The following is a 21799-nucleotide window of genomic DNA, read 5'->3' as shown; positions in this document are numbered from 1 at the left end:
TGCGATGTCATGCAAACTGTAGCTGGGCGAACTCCAAGGACATAAATGCCACATGACAGATATTACTCCATTTCATTGAGGTCGAGCAGCTGCCTTTCTCATCCAACACCAACCTTCACCCTGACATTTGTGCTCTCAGACACTTCTATTAGACTCTACTGCTCTGTTCTGGAGTTGATTGCTAAGCCTGAAGGTGAAAAACATGGCCCTTCATTAGCATATGACTATATAGAAAATGAATAAATTTAATAAATAAATGGATAAGTACATTAAACAAAAATATAATTATAAAAAAGTCATTTATATATATATATTCCAGAAATAAATATACTGAGTATATGCACAAAATGTATTTATTGGTTTTATATCCCATATTAATCAATTAAGTATTAATTAATTCATTTGATTTTATTTTTATATTCCTCACTTCTTGTTTTCTTTTTTAATTCCACTTGTATTTATTTATTTATTTATTTATTTTACTTTTGGAAGGTTTGGTCCTCCATAAACTGTAGGTTCACACAGCCCAAATATAAACTTATATAAACTATAAATTTAAACTTAATTAAAATTTTTCAAACTGTATTATTGCCAAATTCTGTTTTTGTTTCTTCTTACCAGAGTACTAAATGTTTATGTGCAACTTTTAGATGTATTTATATGTACTCATTTTTGTGTAGTTTTACGTGGTGATTTGTGTGTAATTTTATTGTAATGTGTGATGGTATAATAAAACAGCAAAATAATATTGTATTAATACAAAAATATTATTAATCTTTCATAAATCCATACACATTTTCAACAGTTCTTAAATACACGTCCAATTCACTAAGAACCAAACCTGATACAAATAGGCGTTTGCCGTAGTTTTCTTTTTCTATGAAGTTTGTCCCTCTTCACTTTCCGTCCAGACGTTCACCCAGACAGAACTAATCGTATCAGATCGGCGGGCCGAACTGTAAGAGCCGGCGCAAAGCTCTGTGCTCGATTGTGTGGATTTGTTTTTTAATAACAGTTCTGTTGAGCTCGGTAAAAACGGAGCATAGCATGGAACCGCAGAGCAGCATTAAACTTTCTCCCTCTACTCCGTAACTTCGCTTCAGCCCAGAGTCTCATCCTCGGGCTCCGTCAGCACATCCCCTTATTCACAGAAGAGCTCTTTAGAGACACAATACATTCTCTCTCTCTCGCTGTGAGGCCTGCTGCAGCTTCAGTATCAGTTTAAGTTCCTTTATCTTAGATTTCCACACGGTTTTCTTACACAGTGTTTCTTTGAAGCTTTTAAATACCCGAAGATGGACACTGACAAGTTTAACTATGTTTACAGCTGCGACCTGGACATAAATGTTCAGCTGAAGATGTAAGTGTTTCCTCCTGAGTCATTGTTTTGATGCTATTCGTCAGACTCACTGTACAGCCGTTATAGCTTTCTGAGAGAAGTGGGTCTGTTAAATGCTTAACTCTAACTGACCGTTAAACACCTGCGGACAAGAGTCTGAAAAGTAATGTGTTGTTGACTTAGAAATAGTAATTAAAGGCATCTTCAACAGAGAGCACACTTCTTTACAGTGTAAGGCACTGCTAAGTTGCTGAATTTTTATCTTAAATTTTAGTGATCCCTCAACTAAGGAAACAGGTGCAGTGTGAAGAAAAGTGTTCACTAAAGTGGCAGAAGACGCCATGATTTTCTGTGCCCTGTGGAGAATGTAGAGAACTTGTCATTTGGCCGAGTATCCACACTTCTGCTCACTGCTGTTCCATCACCAATACACTGTTAATGGATATGTGTTTATTTCAATAATGTTGATTACAACCAAGTGGAAAAAAAGTAAGAGTAATTTCAGAATGCTTCACAGAGCAGTATCTTCTCTGTTCATTATTTTACAAAGTATTGTTTTTACTACTTTTATTAATTTATCTGCATTTTTTACGTATTTCACAAACATTCCAGAAAGTTATTTGGATGCTTTAACCTTCATTCATTAAAGTAACGTAGGGCCAAATCCCAATTAAACATTAGCACATGAAAAATCAGTTTCATCTTGGGAATACGTCTGTGATCAAACTCTCAGCTGGTACGAGTATATGTGAATTTGAGCATGTGTATTTACATTATACCATCTCCCCCCCATTATTTAAAATTTTGGTCATTAAGTGTTCAACATTTAAGCTCCGCTTATGATCACAACCATTGGCTCACGAGCGTCTGAATTCCATCTTGTCATTGGGTCACTATTAGGACATGCCTCATGTAAATAAGGCACGTGCAGGTGGTGCTTAATTTCATACACTGAAGCTGATTCATCAGCTGTGCTCAGAATCTGTTGTTTTGAATGGTTAAATTGTTTAAACATCACATGAAAATATTACGAATCACATGATAATTAAGTCATTAAGTGGTGTCAAATCTGCATTTGTTTTTAATGCAGTTCTGAGGGAACTTTAGTTGAAATATTGGTTTGATAGTGGTTTATGCCCACAATGTTTTACTGATAAAACGGGCGTCAAATTGAGACGTTAATTACAAGAACATAAGTCATATTTCTAAATGTTAATACTTTGAACGATGCAAGACATTATTTTAATAAGATGGTATGTTTTTATATTAAGTAACTGTCTGAAGGAAAGAGTTATTATTTAAGTTAATTAAGTTGGCAGTGCTGCAAGAAATAAGAAATCTTATAGAGGAAGGTCTTCACATCCGTAAACCTGTTAGGCTTGTGTTGTTGCTCTGTAACATGAGCCCCCCTCCCTCTTAGACCCAGAAGACACAGAGTTATGAAATGATATATGCATATCTCAGAAATGTTCCTCTTCTCAGAACTTGTTTGTTTTTTGCAGAGGTAGTTTGGAGGGCAAGCGTGAGCAGAAGAGCTACAAATCCCTGCTGGATGACCCAATGCTACGTTTCTCTGGCCTCTACCAGGAGAACTGCTCTGACCTGTATGTTACCTGCCAGGTGTTTGCAGAAGGAAAGCCACTGGCCTTACCTGTTCGTACATCTTATAAAGCTTTCAGTACCCGCTGGAAGTAAGTAAACTAAAGAAGTCTGGCCCTCCATTTTGGGTGCTGTAGAGCAATTGAATATATTCAGTATTTTGTTCAGAGGTTAATGGAGCAGTAGTTTGTACAGCAGCAAAAAAATAGCTTACAATATATATATATATAATTTAAATGGTTGTTTATGATTTTTGTAAGTGCAACATGTAAGTGTCTGAGACAAAGAAAATAACTGCCTTGTAGTTCCTAAATGACCCAGTGTATGCTACATAGTGGGTCGCCCAAATAGGTTTAGTGTAAAATGTTTTTACTTTATGCAACAAACATATGTTGGCTGATTTTGGGTGAGGTTGATATTTAGTAGCGGCATGGTGGCGCAGCAGGTAGATGTCGCAGTCACACAGTTCCAGGGACCTGGAGGTTGTGGGTTCGATTCCCGCTCCGGGTGACTGTCTGTGAGGAGGGTGGTGTGTTCACCCTGTGTCTGCGTGGGTTTCCTCCGGGTGACTGTCGGTGAGGAGTGTGGTGTGATCTCCCTGTGTGTGCGTGGGTTTCTTCCGGGTGACTGTCTGTGAGGAGTGTGGTGTCCTCACAGACAGTCACCCGGAGGAAACCCATGCAGACATGCTCCGGTTTCCTCCCACAGTCCAAAAACACATGTTGGTAGGTGGATTGGTGACTCAAAAGTGTCCATAAGTGTGAGTGTGTGAGTGAATGTGTGTGTGTCTGTGTTGCCCTGTGAAGAACTGGTGCCCCCTCCAGGGTGTGTTCCCGCCTTGTGCCCAATGATTCCAGGTAGGCTCTGGACCCACCGTGACCCTGAACTGGATAAGGGTTACAGATAATGAATGAATGATATTTAGTAAATATGATTTCTCACTGAGCTATCATGGTAATGTTAAGGTTGGTTTCTTAGTCAGTTTCAGATATTATAGTGGATTCAAAAAAGGAGGGCATAAACACTATTTATTTAAAAGCAAGTTACTCGGTGTCCCTTACCTCACATAGACTTTGTATTTGTGAAACAGTAAAAAGATAAATTATAATGAATGTATATGTTTGATTATTTTATTTATTCATCTTGTGGCATGTTTGTTTTTTGTTTGTAGCTGGAATGAATGGCTACGGTTGCCAGTGAAATATCCTGACCTGCCTCAGAGTGCTCAGGTAGCTCTGACTGTGTGGGACGTTTATGGACCAGGTCGGGCTACGCCTGTAGGAGGCACCACTGTAACCCTGTTTGGGAAATATGGGTGAGATTCCATTACACAAACATGTAATACAGCAATGACTAAAAGATTATTTCTAATGATTTTCATTAGGGGCTTAAATTATTTAGTTAAATTATGTTTCTTTAGGGAACAATGTAGTGCACCTGGGCACAACTTTAGGGAAAAAAAGTGTATTTCTTTATGCCTATTAACGCCTCCCTTCCTGTCCTTCATTTCAGAATGTTCCGGCAGGGCATGCATGATCTGAAGGTCTGGCCAGGGGTGGAAGGTGACGGAGGAGAGCCCACCTGTACGCCGGGCAGAACCAGCAGCACTTTGACTGAGGATCAGATGGGCAGACTTGCTAAGGTTAGAGTGGGAACATAATTATAATCATACACAGGATAAAATAAGGTAAAATATCCTAGACCTTCACATAGGGCCCACCACACACTCTTCCTACCTGCAGCCACAAAATTGTTCCTACACCTCAACACTAAGGTTGCTGTGGCCGTTTATGATCCAGTCAGCTACATCTAGAAACACATATACGTGTGTTAATATGGCGGAATGTTGCACTATATCTTTAAAAATTGATCCCTCCTGTGAAAGGAATGAGTGGAGGAACAATGAGAAGGACTGTATTCACACAGTTTTAGATAATGTAAGTTATCTAGTGTGAGTGAGAGAGAGATATGAAAGGTCATGGTTTAACTGCTATCTGTTCCAGGGTCCAGACCTGGAGCTACTTAGTGATGTGAGTATAAGAGTAAACACAGGACAGGAATGCTGAATGTGTGATTGTGTGATGGCCCAGGCACACCAAACGGATGACAGAACTACCCTCAAATGCAGGACAAATGTGGAACAATGATTGCCCTTCTTTCAGCTAATATTTGTCTCTTGTAAGTCTCTTGTAAAAATATACACTCAAATTGACCCTTCCTGCCTAGCCAATGAGGGTGAGGCCAGTTGACATGTACTCCTGGATTAGTTAAGTAGTCAGCATCTGACAGCTTGGTGTGACAGGCCCTAAATGTGTGATTGAATGGTTGATTGTTTGAATGTCAAGCAGTGTGTTTATTCCTATAATGGATGTGGTTGAGAGCTTATAAGCTTCTCTCCTTAATGTTCGGTCCACGGTATGCATTCATTGTGGTTATATCTGCTCTTTGATATGGAAACTTTGCCTGTGGACAGCAATTTGATTCAATTTCTGTAACTGATTTGCCTTTTAGAATGGATTTCTCTTTGTATGATCACACTGTAAATAAAATAAAAGTTAACCAAGTGTCTAAAGTGGCTATGAATCATCTGAAGCTTCATCACTGTAACAAACCAGAGAGTTAGACATGCAATTATCTGCATTGTTTAATTTGAAAACATAGGTGGGCAATATTATATGTTTCAGTCATTATCATGGTTTATTATCTATAGTGTGAACAAGTATATTTGTTAAAAAATGATAACTAATGTAGAATTAAATTCTGTGCCTATGTCCACTGTATTCCTATGCATATGTCAGTGTCAATACTGATACAGAACTTATCCAGTTCAGGGTCACGGTGGGTTGAGAGCCTACCTGGAATCATTGGGCGCAAGGCGGGAATATACCCTGGAGGGGGCGCCAGTCCTTCACAGGGCAACAAACACACTCACACATTCACTCACACGCTCGCACCTACGGACACTTTTGAGTCACCAATTCCCCTACCAATGTGTGTTTTTGGGCTGTGGGAGGATACCGGAGCACCCGGAGGAAACCCACACAGACACAGGGAGAACACACCACACTCCTCACAGACAGTCACCCGGAGGAAACCCACGCAGACACAGGGAGAACACACCACACTCCTCACAGACAGTCACCCGGAGGAAACCCACGCAGACACAGGGAGAACACACAACACTCCTCACAGACAGTCACCCGGAGGAAACCCACGCAGACACAGGGAGAACACACCACACTCCTCACAGACAGTCACCCGGAGCGGGAATCAAAACCACAACCTCCAGGTCCCTGGAGCCGTGTGACTGCGACGCTACCTGCTGCGCAAAAGTGCAGGGAAAAGGAATGAAATATGCTGATGCTGATGTCCTACTGTGCACTTTAATCATATGAGAGGTTTAATTTGAGTTTTTTTGATTTGACAAGATATATATCCCAACTGCAATAAAATGTACTGAATTAACCTCAGTCCTGAACTACATATTTAATCCCTCTTCTAAAACTATCTGTTTTCAGGAGCATAATTACCTCTATTTGGGTGTAGTTTATCCAAGAAAAACTAATTTTTAAAAAGGATTAATTTTTTCCAAATATGAAATTTTCATGAAATAATTAAAATATCAGATTAATTTATACGAGTATTGTTCAAAGCCACTTAACAATTTGACCACCTCCATTCTTTGCCTCTTTGACTTTTGTACTTTAACAAATGTGGAATCTTACTAACCGTGCTCTAGTAGGAGACGTGTGAGCCGCTCACTGAGTGATTTGATTGACTTAAAAGTTTGAATGCATGTGTGACGCTGTGTTTTGTTGGCACAATGAATTGCTCTGTTTACACAACAGGCTTCTTCCACGGTTAAAGTTTGAACTTCTTTGTCCATCACTAATTTGTGTCCCCCCCCTCCCCTCCAATGTCTCTCTCTAGCTGACAAAAGCTCATCGACAGGGACACATGGTGAAGGTGGACTGGTTGGACCGCTTGACCTTCAGAGAAATTGAGATGATTAATGAGGTGAGATGCAATCGAAGAAGTAATGTTTGAAATATCATGAGGTTAATTTTAGAACACATGAAAGCCTGGCATCAGAGCCAGTTACCTGGGCTGAAAGGAGGGTCAGTGATATGTTAACAGCCAAACCTGTGTTAACTCAAATATGCTGTGTTTCTCTTTTCAGAGTGAGAAACGTAGTTCCAACTTCATGTACCTCATGGTAGAATTCCCTCGAGTCAGGAGCGGAGAGAGAGAATACAGTATTGTTTACTATGAAAAGGTATGTCCCCTATAAGATAACTGTCAAACAGTTCATTCTTAAAACACAAGTAAAATATTCATGCCATATTTGTCCCATTGTACATTTTCAGTGAAAATATAAAGGCAATGCAATATTCCCCTTGTCTCATATGTGTTTTAGTTTCCCAAGACACAGTACATGGATTTATCCAACACCTAGTTTATACGTTTTTAAATAGTTTTGGTGACAAACATCAAATTATTTTATATAGATGCTTCTCCAAGTACAACCTACTTTTGCATGTCTGTAAATCACTTCCTGGGGCTGTTGCCTGGGCGACTATTGAGTGAACAGACTTACCTATAAGGACTTTGACCAGGGTTTTCAAAGTCACATGTAATTGATCTTGTTTCTACAGGATGGGGATGAATCCTCCCCTTTGCTGACCAGTTCAGAGATTGTTAAAGTCCCTGATCCACAAATGTGCATGGTGAGTCGAGTATAGAGCTCTTTAAAACTGGATGTACAGTTGAAAACGTAATGTGTTCATCGGGCATTCGTTTGGGATATGCTGATCTTGTGATGTCTGTACTGTAGGAGAATCTGGTGGAGAGCAAACATCACAAGCTGGCCCGAAGTCTGCGGAGTGGACCGTCTGATCACGACTTGAAGCCGAATGCTGCCACAAGAGACCAGCTCAATGTGAGTGAGAGTAAGCCCTTGAGTGATTGGTGTACATGTAAACTCAACACATTGAAGTCATATGCTGCTGGTGAAATACATAGGTCTGAAGTGCACAGATTAATGCATAGTTATATTTCTATTAAATTTTTAATTAAGATTTGAAAACTTGAATAACATTAAATAACTGAAATGTGAGAAAAGCACAGGATATTGGTTTATATATATATATATATATATATATATATAATGTGTGTGTGTGTGTGTGTGTGTGTACTGATTTCTTTCTTCTATAATTTGAGTGGGTGATAGTTTGCAACTTCAAAAACAGCCTTTTTCAGTATTTGTTTGCATTTGATATAAATGTTAATTTCTGTGGAATGTCATAACTGTTTGATTATGATATTACTGTCTATATTGTAAATTAATCAGATTTGATTAAAAGAGCAGAAAAATGCATTGGCGACTAACGCGCTAACAGTGTTCAATTAGTCCCTATGACAAAAATGCTAATATGGCTAATAGCATATAATGCCATTTTTCTCCTCATTGTGCGACACTGTGGAATCCTGTGGGCCTCTGCTGGAGAGAGAGTTAAAGTAGGCAGAAGCACACAGGGAGAGGAGCTGTGTTTAAGATAAATATATCCATCAGTCCCATCTGTTTACAATACAAAATCAGACAACTGGTCTCCAATATGGCACCCATGCCAAAAGTCACATGGCCCCAACCCATGAATAAATTTCATGTCAAGGCTGATCTCACAAGGCTGATATTACTGTCTATATTGTAAGTGGTAGTTATCAGACACTGAACACTAAGCTCCTGATGGAGCCAGTAGATCCTAAATCATGGGCAGAGCTTTATTACTTTCCATTGTTTGTAATAGATGTGGAATCTCAGAAGAACATGTCTTCCAAATTTCATACACACTGACCTTTTGTTCAATATATATATATTGAACAAAGCTGAGTTAATTATTGTGATCATCCCTTGAAGGGGGAGTTTCAACTTCTTCCATCAGGTTGACGTTATAGTCTTCTGAAAATACGCTGCAATAGATTTAAGAATTATTTTATTCTTGGTGCAATTTTATTGTTAAATAAGAGAGCAAAGCAGGGTCCTTAGTTCTTTGCTGTATACTGTTTGTTTTTGGTGTATATGAACTTGTTTGCTAATGTTTGTCTTTTTACTGTATGTAAGAAATAAATCCAAATATCTTGAAAACAGTACTAGACTAGATTTGACTAGACTTATATTAACATAGTTGTTGAATTTGGTAAACGTTACTGAGGGTCTATAGCCAAGTATTTTAGTTTCTTACTGCTCCTAATTTCTATGAGCTTATTTTTTTTCTATAAAATGTTTTTATGTCCACAGATCATTGTCAGCTACCCACCAACCAAGCAGCTGAGCTCAGAGGAACAGGATCTTGTGTGGAAGTTCAGATATTACCTCACTACTCAGGAAAAGGTTTGTGCAGCATTAATGTCAGTGTTTTTTTTTTTCATTACTACAGGGACTCAAATAGACATTGAGTATTTTACTTAACCGTCAACACAACGTCTTTTTTTCAGAGTTAAAAATGTTTTGTTGCCTGCAGAAATGTTATTTCATTTTCTCTGCAGTCGTTCATTGATTTCATAAATGTAACACAGTGTAGTTTGTTTATACAGAGCACAAAGGTAAAAAACCCTGTTATTTCAGTGTTATTTCATTTAAAATTTCAAAAGGGTTTTGTGGCTCCCAGTGTTTTCTTTACTGTGTGAAACGGGTCCAAACGGCTCTTTGAGTGGTAAAGGTTGTCGACCCCTGGCTTAGTTGAACAACAATGAATCGTTCCCTCCTATACTATGAAGTGCAAATAATGATGATTATTAATATATTGTGGTTGGTTTCTCAAACACAGGACAAGTCATTCTGTAATCAGTTTTTTTCTAAATACAAATTGCTAAGCAGTTTGTTAATAAACCTACAAGGGATGAATTTATGTGATGTAACATTCAGTTTTTCGCAGGTTTCATATAACATGGAGTTTGTGGTATATATACTATACTTTCAAATGTTTTTATGACTCTAAACTGCACATAATGCCTTATCACCTTTTTGTAGTATAGCATAGTACTAATTGTTTGCTGTTCTCTAGTCCTGTTTGAAGATAAACAAGATCAGATCAAGGATATGCGTGTGCTAAAACCTTGAGGTGCATAGTTTATCTGATCTAGGAAATCTTAGAGTGCTGTCTATATGGTAACATGATCCCATGTAAATGATCCATGTAAAGTCACTGTGGAGTACGGGATGGCTTTACCCATCTACATTGAGTTTTACAGTACACACGTGTGTGAGTGCACAGGGAAAACTTCTCGCTGAAAAGTGCAGATATTAAAACTCCAAAAGAAGTGGTTTGAAGTGGCCCATCGTAGTTGGTGGCAAACCCAAATCTATGCCCTTGGCCAGACAACATGCTTTGCTGCTGTAGTTAAAGGGGCCAGGCAAGTGAAAGCAGGGGCTGTATATGGCCAGTGGCCCGTAGTTTGAAGACCCTTGGTGTAGGTCTGTGCCATATCGTATCGTTTGCAATAATATTGTCATCATTTTTAAAACGATTTTAAAAAGTCAATAGCGTGATATTCTAACATGTTTACCTAACGACTTCATGCAATTAGCCATAATATGGCATACATTCTTTACATGAATTAGACACAGTGATTTAATAAATAAAGCCATTTAATACTTTTAATATATACTATATATATTTAATATAATTAATAATAAAATAACACTTTTTTTGTTGTAGTAGTGTGTTCTTAAAATTAATCAAAGTATTTTTTATTGTTTCCTCATATCGCCAAAGACATCGTTATCGTGAAAATACCTTCAAATATTGTGATATTATATTAAGGCCATATCGCCCATCCCTACCCTGGTGTGTCGTTTCTGTTTTAGACAGACTTTATTCTGCTTCTTCCAGCTGTCCTTCTATCCATCCATACATACATATCTGGTTTCACTTAGTTGGAAAGAGTCACCTTTTTTTCCTAATGAATAATACATTCATTCTCTCCTCCAATGCAAACCTTTGAATGTTTCAGGCCCTGACTAAGTTCCTGAAGTGTGTGAACTGGGCATTACCACAGGAAGCAAAGCAGGCTCTGGAACTGTTGGGGAAGTGGAGGCCCATGGATGTGGAAGACTCTCTGGAGCTACTTTCCTCCCAATTCACCAACCCCACCGTCAGACGCTACGCTGTGGCTCGTCTGCAGCAGGCCGATGATGAGGTGAAAATCTCATGTGGACTTCATCTGTTTGATTTTCTGTTCATAAAATAATGCTTTATAACATGTTACATACATAATGTTTGCATTTATCATCAGTTATTTTAGTCGCACTCAAAAATCCATGGGTTGCGGGTGGCATGACTGTGGGTAGTAGCCGCCATATTGAGTACTTACTCATTACTCAGACACAACTAACTGTTTTATTGTTTCTTTCAACATTCTTAAAAGAACTGTTAAAGACATATAAGTATGCATCCCTGATCTATTTATCCATGCCACGTTTGTAAACAGAGTCCTGTTGGTCTCTGTCAGTCAATATAGAAGAGCTCAGGCTTCAAATTAAATAGCATAATACTCCATACATAGTGGGTGTAGGGAGACATTGGATTGGCCACAGACCGTCATGATAAAACATTATCCTCCAAGTTTCACTCTGAGTGTAGGGATAGCAGGATCAGTTTATTTACCCTGTAAACAGGGGAAAAGTATTAGACAGAATAATACTTGTTTTGTATCTGTAGCTTCCTATACACTAAAACAAAACCCTTGTTAAATAAAACGATCACTGAAGCTTGTATATAATCTGTGTATGAATAAATTAATCAGATTTGATTAAAAGAGCAGAAAAATGCATTGGCAACTAACGCGCTAACAGTGTTCAATTAGTCCCTATGACAAAAATGCTAATATGGCTAATAGAATATAATAATTTATAAAATAAAATAATTTTAAAAATAAAATAATTTTTCTCCTCATTGTGCGACACTGTGGAATCCTGTGGGCCTCTGTGCTTCTGCCTACTGTAACTCTCTCTCCAGCACAGGGAGAGGAGCTGTGTATGAGATAAATATATCCATCATTCCCATCTGTTTACACAGCTGGTCTCCAATATGGCACCCATGCCAAAAAAAAATCACATGGCCCCAACCCATGAATAAATTTCATGTCAAGGCTGATCTCACAATTCTACAGTCACCGTTTAAATTATTGTCTCCCTGTGTAGGATCTGTTAATGTACCTGCTGCAGCTGGTTCAGGCTCTGAAGTATGAGAATTTTAATGATATCCAGGGTGGTCTGGAACCTGGCACTAAGAGGGACAGCCAGGGAGGCCTAGCTGAGAGCTCTTCTCTTGGTGATGTGGACAGGTAAGGCACTAAAAAGCTCTGTCAATGTACTTTAATGTAAGTTAAAGTAAAATGGTTCTTATTCATTTCTAGTGGTGCACTTGTCAATAATTTTTGATAAAATATATATGGTGTATATGGCATTTTCAAAAAATAAAATTTCAAAAATGGAGATAAAACTTCCCACAGCAACAGTATATTCCAATATAGTCAAAAGACATGTTTTCTGTCTGAAGTTTGCTTCACTGGATAGCTATATTTACCTTGCAGCATCAGTGCAATCAGGCATTCCCACACTGATTTTTGAATGCCTAAATGCATCAAATGATTTTTGAATTGTTGGGTCAAATAGACTTGCTTTTAGCTTATGATCAAACACTGGCAGAATTCAGACATTAGATGATTTTGGCTACAGTTTTTGGAGATCTGTATGAGATTTAAATCCAGAAATGTAACACAAATCGAAAACATTATGACCACCTATTTGTTTCTATACTCCCAGTCCATTCTCTTAGCTCCATCATACCTGCACTGTGGTGGTCCTGATTGTTGAAGAACAGACCATTGAAAGGGGGCAAACAAAGAATACAGAGCAACAAATGTACTCCACTCTGTAATTGTAAAACTACAAAGTGGAGCTGAGAGAATGGATCGTGAGTTTAGAAAGAAGGAGGTGGACATAAAGTTATGATTGATCTGTGTATGTGGAACTATGGAATTAAGGAAATTATGTTGGATCAGTTCTCAGATATCATCAGCTGCTATGACAGCCCCCAGCACACAGAAAGGAAAAGAGAGCACCGATGGAGAGAATCTGGAGGTGAGATATCTGGGGCTTGTTTTATAAAATGTACTGTAATTTTTACATTTAATTTGTCTTACAGTTAGCATTTCAATTATACAGGGTGGGCTATTTATATGGATAAACCTTAATAAAATGGGAATGGTTGGTGATATTAACTTCCTGTTTGTGGCACATTAGTATATGGGAGGAGGGAAACTTTTTAAGATGAGTGGTGACCATGGCGGCCATTTTGAAGTCGGCCAACTACGGATACTGGAAGCCTGTGCTAGCATTTCTCCTGCGGTGTTGCTATCAGTGTGTGAAGAGTGGAAGAAGAGGGTTGCATTGACAATCCAACACAATGGGCAGCACTTTGAACACATTTTATAAGTGGTCAGAAACTTGTAAATAACTCATGAAAGAATAAAGAACAAGCACACCATTGTTTTTCTTGTGAAATTCCCAATAAGTTTGATGTGTCACATGACCCTCTTCCCATTGAAAAAACAAACGTTGGATCCAAAACACCCGACTTCAAAATGGCCGCCATGGTCACCACCCATCTTGAAAAGTTTCCCCCCTCCCATATACTAATGTGCCACAAACAGGAAGTTAATATCACCAACCATTCCCATTTTATTAAGGTGTATCCTTATAAATGGCCCACCCTGTATATAAAACTTTAGTGTTCATATATTGCACATGTGCTTAATTACTCTGGCAACCTGTTTTTATTGTTTTCATCACATTAACTCCTCATGTCTATAGTTTGTAAATCACAACACTGATGTTACACCTTTTCACTTGATCATTTTAAGGTACATGTGCATACAATCATTGTAGAAATGAGGCATGTGTGTTTTAGAAGAATAGAGGGATGATGGTGATGGTTGGTAACTGTGTGTATATATGATGTGTATTCTGCAGCAGGATCTATGTACCTTTCTTATATCACGTGCCTGTAAGAACTCAACGCTAGCCAACTACTTATACTGGTAAACATACTCATCCACAATCAATAATTTTCCACTTGTGCTTGCACAAATGACACACAAAGTGTGCTTCTTGCTTGACAAACCATATGTGTGTCTGTGTGTGTTTGTTCTTTAAAAGGTATGTAATTGTGGAGTGTGAAGACCAGGACACACAGCAGAGAGACCCAAAAACACATGACATGTATCTGAATGTGATGAGGAGATTCAGTCAGGCTCTACTCAAGGTTAGATACACACTAATACACACGTGTGAATGAACTGGGTTGAACTGCAATTATGTATTAAATCACATATTTCTTGTTATCTATTTCCCTAGGTAAAAATCATAGAACTTGATGAAAATTGATGTGTTTCTCTTTCTCTCTCAGGGGGATAAGAATGTGAGAGTGATGCGCTCTCTGTTGGCAGCACAGCAGACGTTTGTGGACAGGCTTGTACAGCTCATGAAGGCTGTTCAGAGAGAGAGTGGCAATCGCAAGAAAAAGGTAAATATCACACACATAAACCTCACTAACTCTGGATATAACAGAATTTTTAGAACTGTTGTAGACAAACTAAAACAGTGTTTTTGGTTTTGGTTGAAGTTAAGGTTCAGGCATAAAGCCTTCACACCGAGTATGATTTTTTTTTCGCACATAAATACGAATGCGATTTTTATCGTAGTGGAACCTTCATGCCAAGTCCGACATGTTTTCCGTCTCAGCGCTCTGCAATCACAGGAATTAGCCTTCCTGCTAATTTGCTTGGTCTGTAACCATGACAACAGCGCTCTGATTGGTCAGCCTGATTTTTAACGCATCCGTTAAACGCAGAAAATTAAAAAGGTTCTAATTAAAAATTTGACAAATTGTCGCACTTTGCCAGTTTCAGACTTGGTGTGAAGGACACTGTTAAAATGTGTGTTTGTTTTCAAAATGTGATGTGTGGGGTTTTTTCAGACTTGGTGTGAATAGGCCTTTACAGATCCTAACATATCATACACATGGAGCACATTGCCACATATATGGGTATCTTAAACACATGTCGTAACAAAAAAGAAGGACACTGCATTATTGAATAGGACACCTTGAGGGACATTTTGTGTGGGTGAATATGTGAATCACAAGCCAGTTCTATGGCTTTCTTTAGTGTATTACATTATAAGCAGCCAATAGGAATGCTCCAATAAAGACATATCTGTCTATATTGTCTTGAAACTTTTCAATCTACATTATCTTTTTTTATTTTATTTCAACTCAATTATACGTTTTTGTATTTCACAAGTGTGTATTTCCTTGCAGACGGAGAGGTTGCAGGCTCTGTTGGCCGATAATGAAAAGGTGAGTCTTTCTGAGATTGAGCCTATTCCTCTCCCACTGGAGCCTCAGGTTCGCATCAGAGGAATCATACCAGACACCGCCACACTTTTCAAGGTAGAGATTTATCATATATTTCCTTACTTTTTTAATCAGACCATCCTTCTGTTCCTTTATTTCATGGTCTCCTGTGGTTTGATTTGTGCTGCCACTATTTGGGAAAAGCTGACAGCCTTGACTTTGAATGTTTTTTTTATATAAACCTTCTCTATGTCTGTCTCTCTCACTCTTCTTTTATTGACTCCATCACCCAGAGTGCTCTGATGCCAGCTAAGCTTATCTTTAAGACTGAAGATGGTGAGCAGTATCCTGTTATCTTTAAACATGGAGACGACCTTCGACAAGATCAGCTTATACTACAGATCATCTCATTGATGGACAAGGTCTGACACCATTATATACACACATAGATGGACACAAACATTCACATGTAGGTCTTTGTGCCTTTTGGTGGTTAACTTTGTGTTCTTAGTTGAAAACTTGTTTAGTATACCTGCAATAGAAATAGCTAATAATATTAATTTTAGAAGGGTCTGTGAGGAGTGTGGTGTGTTCTCCCTGTGTCTGCGTGGGTTTCCTCTGGGTGACTGTCTGTGAGGAGTGTGGTGTGTTCTCCCTGTGTCTGCGTGGGTTTCCTCCGGGTGACTGTCTGTGAGGAGTGTGGTGTGTTCTCCCTGTGTCTGCGTGGGTTTCCTCCGGGTGACTGACTGTGAGGAGTGTGCTGTGTTCTCCCTGTGTCTGCATGGGTTTCCTCCGGATGACTGTCTGTGAGGAGTGTGGTGTGTTCTCCCTGTGTCTGCGTGGGGTTTCCTCCCACAGTCCAAAAACACGTTGGTAGGTGGATTGGCGACTCAAAAGTGTCCGTAGGTGTGAGTGTGTGTGTTGCCCTGTGAAGGACTGGCCCCCTTCAGGGTGATTTCAGGTAGGCTCTGGACCCACCGCGACCCTGAACTGGATAAGTGGTTACAGATAATTAATTAATTAATTAATTAATTTTAGAAAATGGTTTACAGACAAAAAAAAATATATCATGTTTTATGGGGAGTATCAGTGTATTTTCCAGCCATGAATAAACTCCATATGTTTTACCTTCCTCAATATTAATAATGATTGCTTAAGTTAATCACAAATATATTCTGTGCAATTATTTTCTTGGAAGAATAGAAAAACACTAAGTCAATAGAGAGGTAGTCACATATTTTGTAGGTGTGCTGTATTTGCTGTATGCCTCAAAATCTTTTGTTGTCCACAGCTGCTAAGGAAAGAGAATCTAGACCTGAAGTTAACGCCATACAAAGTGTTGGCCACAAGCACTAAACATGGTCAGTCTTGGACTCCAGTCTCTTTAGTTTAACCTGGATGCGAGAGTGCAACATACATTTATTAATCCATACATCCTCCTTGTTTCTGTTTGCCTTTTCAGGTTTTATGCAGTTTGTGCAGTCGGTTCCTGTGGCAGAAGTTCTTGCAACCGAAGGCAATATTCAGGTGTGACATATGAATGCATTTTGACGACTAATAGAGTGTAGTTTGTGAGTAACTCGACAGGGGCGATGTAAAACAAGGCTGTCATTTCTATATGACTTTCCTGTGCTAGTGAGCTCTTAAACCTGATTCTATTTTTATTTCAAATGCACAGGTGTTTCTGAACCCTGGTCCTGGAGGCACACTGCCTTGTACATTTTAGAGGTTTCCCTGCTTTAACATACACCCTGCATATCTGAAAAAGCTTGATAATAAATTAAATATGTGGTGTTGGGAGAAGAGAAAGCATTAAATGTGCAGGTCAGTGTGCCTCCAGGTCCAGGGTTGAGAAAAATCTGAATTACACTGGAGAGCGGAACAGGAAAGAAGCCCTTCATTATGTAATTACTTACAGACTTGACTAATACAGCCACTAGATGAGAACAGTGCCAAGTTTATACAAACTATTATTATTATTTTTAAGGGAATTTTTTCCTGTTAAAATCAAAACTCAATCAAAACAAGATGAAATGTGTTCCACTGCTGTGTGTAAAACCACACTCTCAAACCAGAGCGGGTAGGTTTCAAGAATTGCCCGCTTTGAAAGCACTATTTGACTAACACTTTGTGGAAACATCGTCTTCAGATGAACCTTTGCTGAAGTTCAGTAATGTGGGTGTGCAGTAAATGAAGCTTTGGATGTTACTGATCATGTCACGGTTAGCGAATTGGTACGGTAGGAACGACAAAAAGCTAAGAAGGATTGAATGGAAGAATCAGTTGCCCATTTTAAATAGCATCCGGTCGTCTAGCTGACTGCGGTTTTGAGTAAGAAGTTGTCTTGTCCCAATCCTGCAGTTAAGGAGAGGTGGTGGAATTATTTTCTTTCCCTATATTGTCTAAAAATTGAGTCTGTTAACAGCTGACCCCTGTTTCCACTCTTCAGAGTTTCTTCAGGAAGCATGCTCCTAGCGATAAAGGACCTTATGGTATCAGCTCTGAGGTGATGGATACCTACGTCAAGAGCTGCGGTGAGATAGACCCCTCTCTAAGCCAGCTATATGTTTTCTATGAAGGGAAATGCATATTGTAAATCTCTGGATGGGTTTTCTTTCCTCTGTGGGTGTACGTTTTTTTATGCTTGTACTTTGTGTGTATTGCAGCTGGCTACTGTGTGATCACCTATATCCTTGGTGTTGGGGACAGACACCTGGACAATCTGCTTCTTACTAAAACTGGTAGTTATTTGTACCCTCTTCTTAATAGTGTAATATAGTGCCAAAATGTGTATAAAGCACTGCATGTGTAGATGACTCAGCCTTTCCTCGCTCCTGCAGGGAAGCTGTTCCATATTGATTTTGGCTACATTCTGGGGCGGGACCCCAAACCGCTGCCTCCACCAATGAAGCTAAGTAAGGAAATGGTGGAGGGCATGGGAGGCATGCAGAGTGAACAATACCAAGAATTCAGAAAACAGTGTTACACTGCCTTTCTCCACCTGCGCAGGTAACTTATAATTACATTTGGCATCAATAGACATTATAAATAGTTGGATCTTCATCTGTATCAACATATTAAAGCTTGATTGATATTTCAAACCTGTAAAAAGTTATTTATTCGTGTACTCAAATATAGCAGAATATGTATGAGACGCTGGGGTACTGTGCTAAAATACATTGTATTCAGTTTATGTTTCTAATCGTCTGTAAATAGATGTTAACTTTGTCTGTTAATGATAATCCTGGAGTGTCTCTGTTCTGTGTTCATTATTTCATAGGTACATTTTACCATATGTACAATACAAACATGATATTTTCATCTACTCACATTTCCATATTTGTGCATCATAATGTTAAAATGTGTTTAAAAAAGTACAGGTCTCTGTCTTAAACCCTGGCATTATGTCTAACCATAACTTATTCATAACTGTGACTACAAGCCTAATTAAGCGTACAAAACCACTGTTTTGAAGCACAGAATGTTGCTGATAAAGCGCAAAAAAATCACAGGATATCATTCCACAGTGTTGCTTTTTACCTGAAGTAATGAGAACAAAAGGTTTTTAGCTATGGCATACCTACTATTCAGTGAAAGTATGTGGTGTTTTCTTCTTCTAGATATTCCAACCTCATTCTGAATCTCTTCTCCCTCATGGTGGATGCCAATATTCCTGACATTGCTCTTGAGCCCGACAAAACAGTTAAAAAGGTATGTGCAATTTTGTCCAGTGTTTCAGTTTATTTCTGTTCTGGGGAAAGAAAATGTCATTATTTTGCAACTGTAAGAGCAACAAAACATTGCTCTCAGAAATAATAAAAATAAGTAATTGAATAAATGAGTTTGTGTTTATGTGAAACTATATGAAACATACACTGTTTTGGTGATTACATTTTTTTCAACAGATCCGCAGATATTCATTCAATGTCTGTAAGCACTTATCCAATTCAGGGTCACGGTGGGTCCGGAGCCTGGCAGGAACACACCCTGGAGGGGGCGCCAGTCTTTCACAGGGCAACACACACTCACACATTCAGATCACCAGATACAGGAGGTCATCGGGTTACGTCAGTCCCGAGTTACGACACATCTCCCATTTACTGTCTAAAGCCTTGTTTCGACTTAAGTGGTTTTGCGTCGTAAACGTCGTAACGTGAACTTCGTGTTTGGTGTGCGCGGCGCGGCGGAAGAATACACGGTTACGCGGCTCGGGACCGAGGACGATAGGTGTTAGGATAGGATAAGTGCTTACAGTATGTTATTTACGTACAGTGTGTACGTTTGTTCCGACTTACACCGAAAATCGGTTTACGACGCGACGTAGGAACGGATCAACCTCGTAAGCCGAGGTTCCCCTGTATTTACTTTTCAATTCCATTCCTTCCAGGTGCAGGATAAGTTCAGATTGGACCTGTCAGATGAGGAGGCTGTGCATTACATGCAGAGTCTAATCGATGAAAGTGTGGGAGCTCTGTTCGCTGCTGTGGTGGAACAGATACACAAATTTGCTCAGGTACGTGTGAGACAAGGGGTTTGGTGTGATCAGAGGAGGAAGGAAAACACTCAACTTTATTTGTTCTGTTTAAACCAATCTCTGAACTGAATTCCATTCTAAGTTCTCACTCATACACCACTGCTATGCACCTGGCAATAAAGTAGTATTTCAGTGAGATATATACATGACCAAGCCAAAGTCTTTAAACGTCCTGTCAGTGAGATATTAAACTTAATAGTTGTTTTGGAAAAGTCTTTGTTGTACAGCACAATATAGAATTGCATGGTTCAGTCTTATTCTTGCTAAGGAATGTGTCATGTTGCCTCAGTTTATTCACCTGTTTTACTCTCCCCATACAGTACTGGCGCAGGTGAGGTGTGCAAGTGGCCGAAATTCAGAAGTTGCCATAATAATGTAAGCAAGACAGATCAAATGCGAGTGAAGGGACAGAAGGTGCCAAGAACAAAGGTCGCTAGCTTTTTTTTCCCCCTCTCCACTGGAAAGGCCTTGGTCTGGATAATGTCTGTAAATATTATAAATATCTAAAATGATAATGCATTGTTTATGTACAAATGTCATGGTCAAATATAGCTATTAACTTGGAGATTTCACTAAAACGTCTGATTTTATTCTTTTGTATTTCTACTAAAATACGCAGTATTATTTTTGGTTCCTTCACATATTGTTGCTATAAAATGGCAGCAAAAGATTCAAATTTGTTGCAGTAAAAAACAATTGCCCCCTTCAAGATGCATTATAATGGTTTGTGGTTAGTTTAGGTTTTAATTAGTGTCTACACCAGTAAACAATTAGCCGTTGATTCAACGTTGAAATAACGTAATGACTGCCGTCTAATCAACGTTCTCTTAAGGTTGAAAATGAAAGCTGAAAAGACGCGTTTTGGACGTCCACTGACGTTATCGATTGGTCACCGCTTGATAACCAACTTATTAAGATGGATTTTGGACGTCCATTGACTACTTTTAGACCTATTTTGAACGTCCAGGGAGATTCCATGTTTACCGGGACTCTTCTACATGGGCAAGAAACTAGATGCTGAAACGTTGTTGGAATGTAGCTATATGCCAGATGGGTTAGCATTCGCACGTCTCGTACAATAGTCACCATGGGTGCCCAAGACACACACTCGCTAGTTCACTGGTAGTCCTCTTTTGGATAATGGTTAATAATGCTTTCTAGCCACAGCAAACCCCCAAGAAGGTCTATGCATTTGGGGAAGCGCCACGTCCAGTCACTTAGCCATTACAAATTGGCCCTTGTCAAAGACATTCCGATTCTTACGCTAGTTTATCCGTTTCTGCTTTGAACGCACCAACACCAACTGTTCACTTGCTGCAAAATATATCCCACACTTTGACAAGTGCTATTTTTACAAGATGCTCAATTCTATTCACTTAACTGCTCAGGATTTTTATAATGTGACTGATCCAGGCAATAAAGAGGTGGAGAGATAGAGGTGTCTAGCTGAACCAAGTCAACTGTTCAGCAATTAGAGCGGTTACTTGAATGTTCTCACAAGGTTCATGTAGCTTTGAGGTGAGAGTGAATCATCAGCTGAGTCAGTTCACAAATGAAACTCATTAAAGGCACAAGTTTATTACTGACCTTTATTACTCACTTTAACCAAAAACACAAGGTAACAAATGGCTACCTACTGTGCTGTATATGAACAGAAATGTGTAGCTGAATATATTCCACTATGTAGGAAACCGATTTTCTCCATTGTAAATTTCCCTGTTGCTGGATTAGTAAATGATTAACATCTTACTGAGGGGGAGTTCTGCTCTATTTTATACTAATTTCTCAATTTATAATACATTAGTAGTACATTAAAAATCAAATATTGTCAACACCCACAGACACGAGTTACCTGTAGGCATCTGTGTTTTAAAAAGAAACTAAGTAGCTGCGCTTGTAGTTTAAAGC

At 38.9% G+C, this 21799-nt stretch overlaps 1 protein-coding gene across 1 annotated transcript; it reads left to right on the top strand.

Annotated features, from left to right (window-relative positions):
* Positions 1 to 924: 924 nt before the first annotated feature.
* pik3c3 (phosphatidylinositol 3-kinase, catalytic subunit type 3) lies at positions 925 to 20442 on the top strand. The gene is made up of 25 exons (XM_066681378.1): positions 925 to 1360; positions 2842 to 3030; positions 4110 to 4253; positions 4451 to 4580; positions 6869 to 6955; positions 7119 to 7214; positions 7594 to 7665; positions 7773 to 7877; positions 9237 to 9329; positions 10952 to 11137; positions 12141 to 12283; positions 13004 to 13082; positions 13974 to 14041; positions 14160 to 14265; positions 14410 to 14526; positions 15322 to 15453; positions 15651 to 15779; positions 16649 to 16718; positions 16820 to 16884; positions 17807 to 17891; positions 18024 to 18098; positions 18198 to 18366; positions 18978 to 19068; positions 19745 to 19870; positions 20212 to 20442. Exons 1-25 carry the CDS (start codon positions 1296 to 1298, stop codon positions 20224 to 20226), a joined length of 2637 nt encoding a protein of 878 aa, XP_066537475.1. The 5' UTR covers positions 925 to 1295; the 3' UTR covers positions 20227 to 20442.
* Positions 20443 to 21799: the final 1357 nt, after the last annotated feature.

This window comes from Hoplias malabaricus, chromosome 9, assembly GCF_029633855.1.
Source record: "Hoplias malabaricus isolate fHopMal1 chromosome 9, fHopMal1.hap1, whole genome shotgun sequence".
Taxonomy (NCBI): Eukaryota; Metazoa; Chordata; class Actinopteri; order Characiformes; family Erythrinidae; genus Hoplias; species Hoplias malabaricus.
The sequence above is the reverse complement of the archived record's forward strand: the minus strand, read 5'-3'. Positions and strand labels throughout refer to the sequence as shown.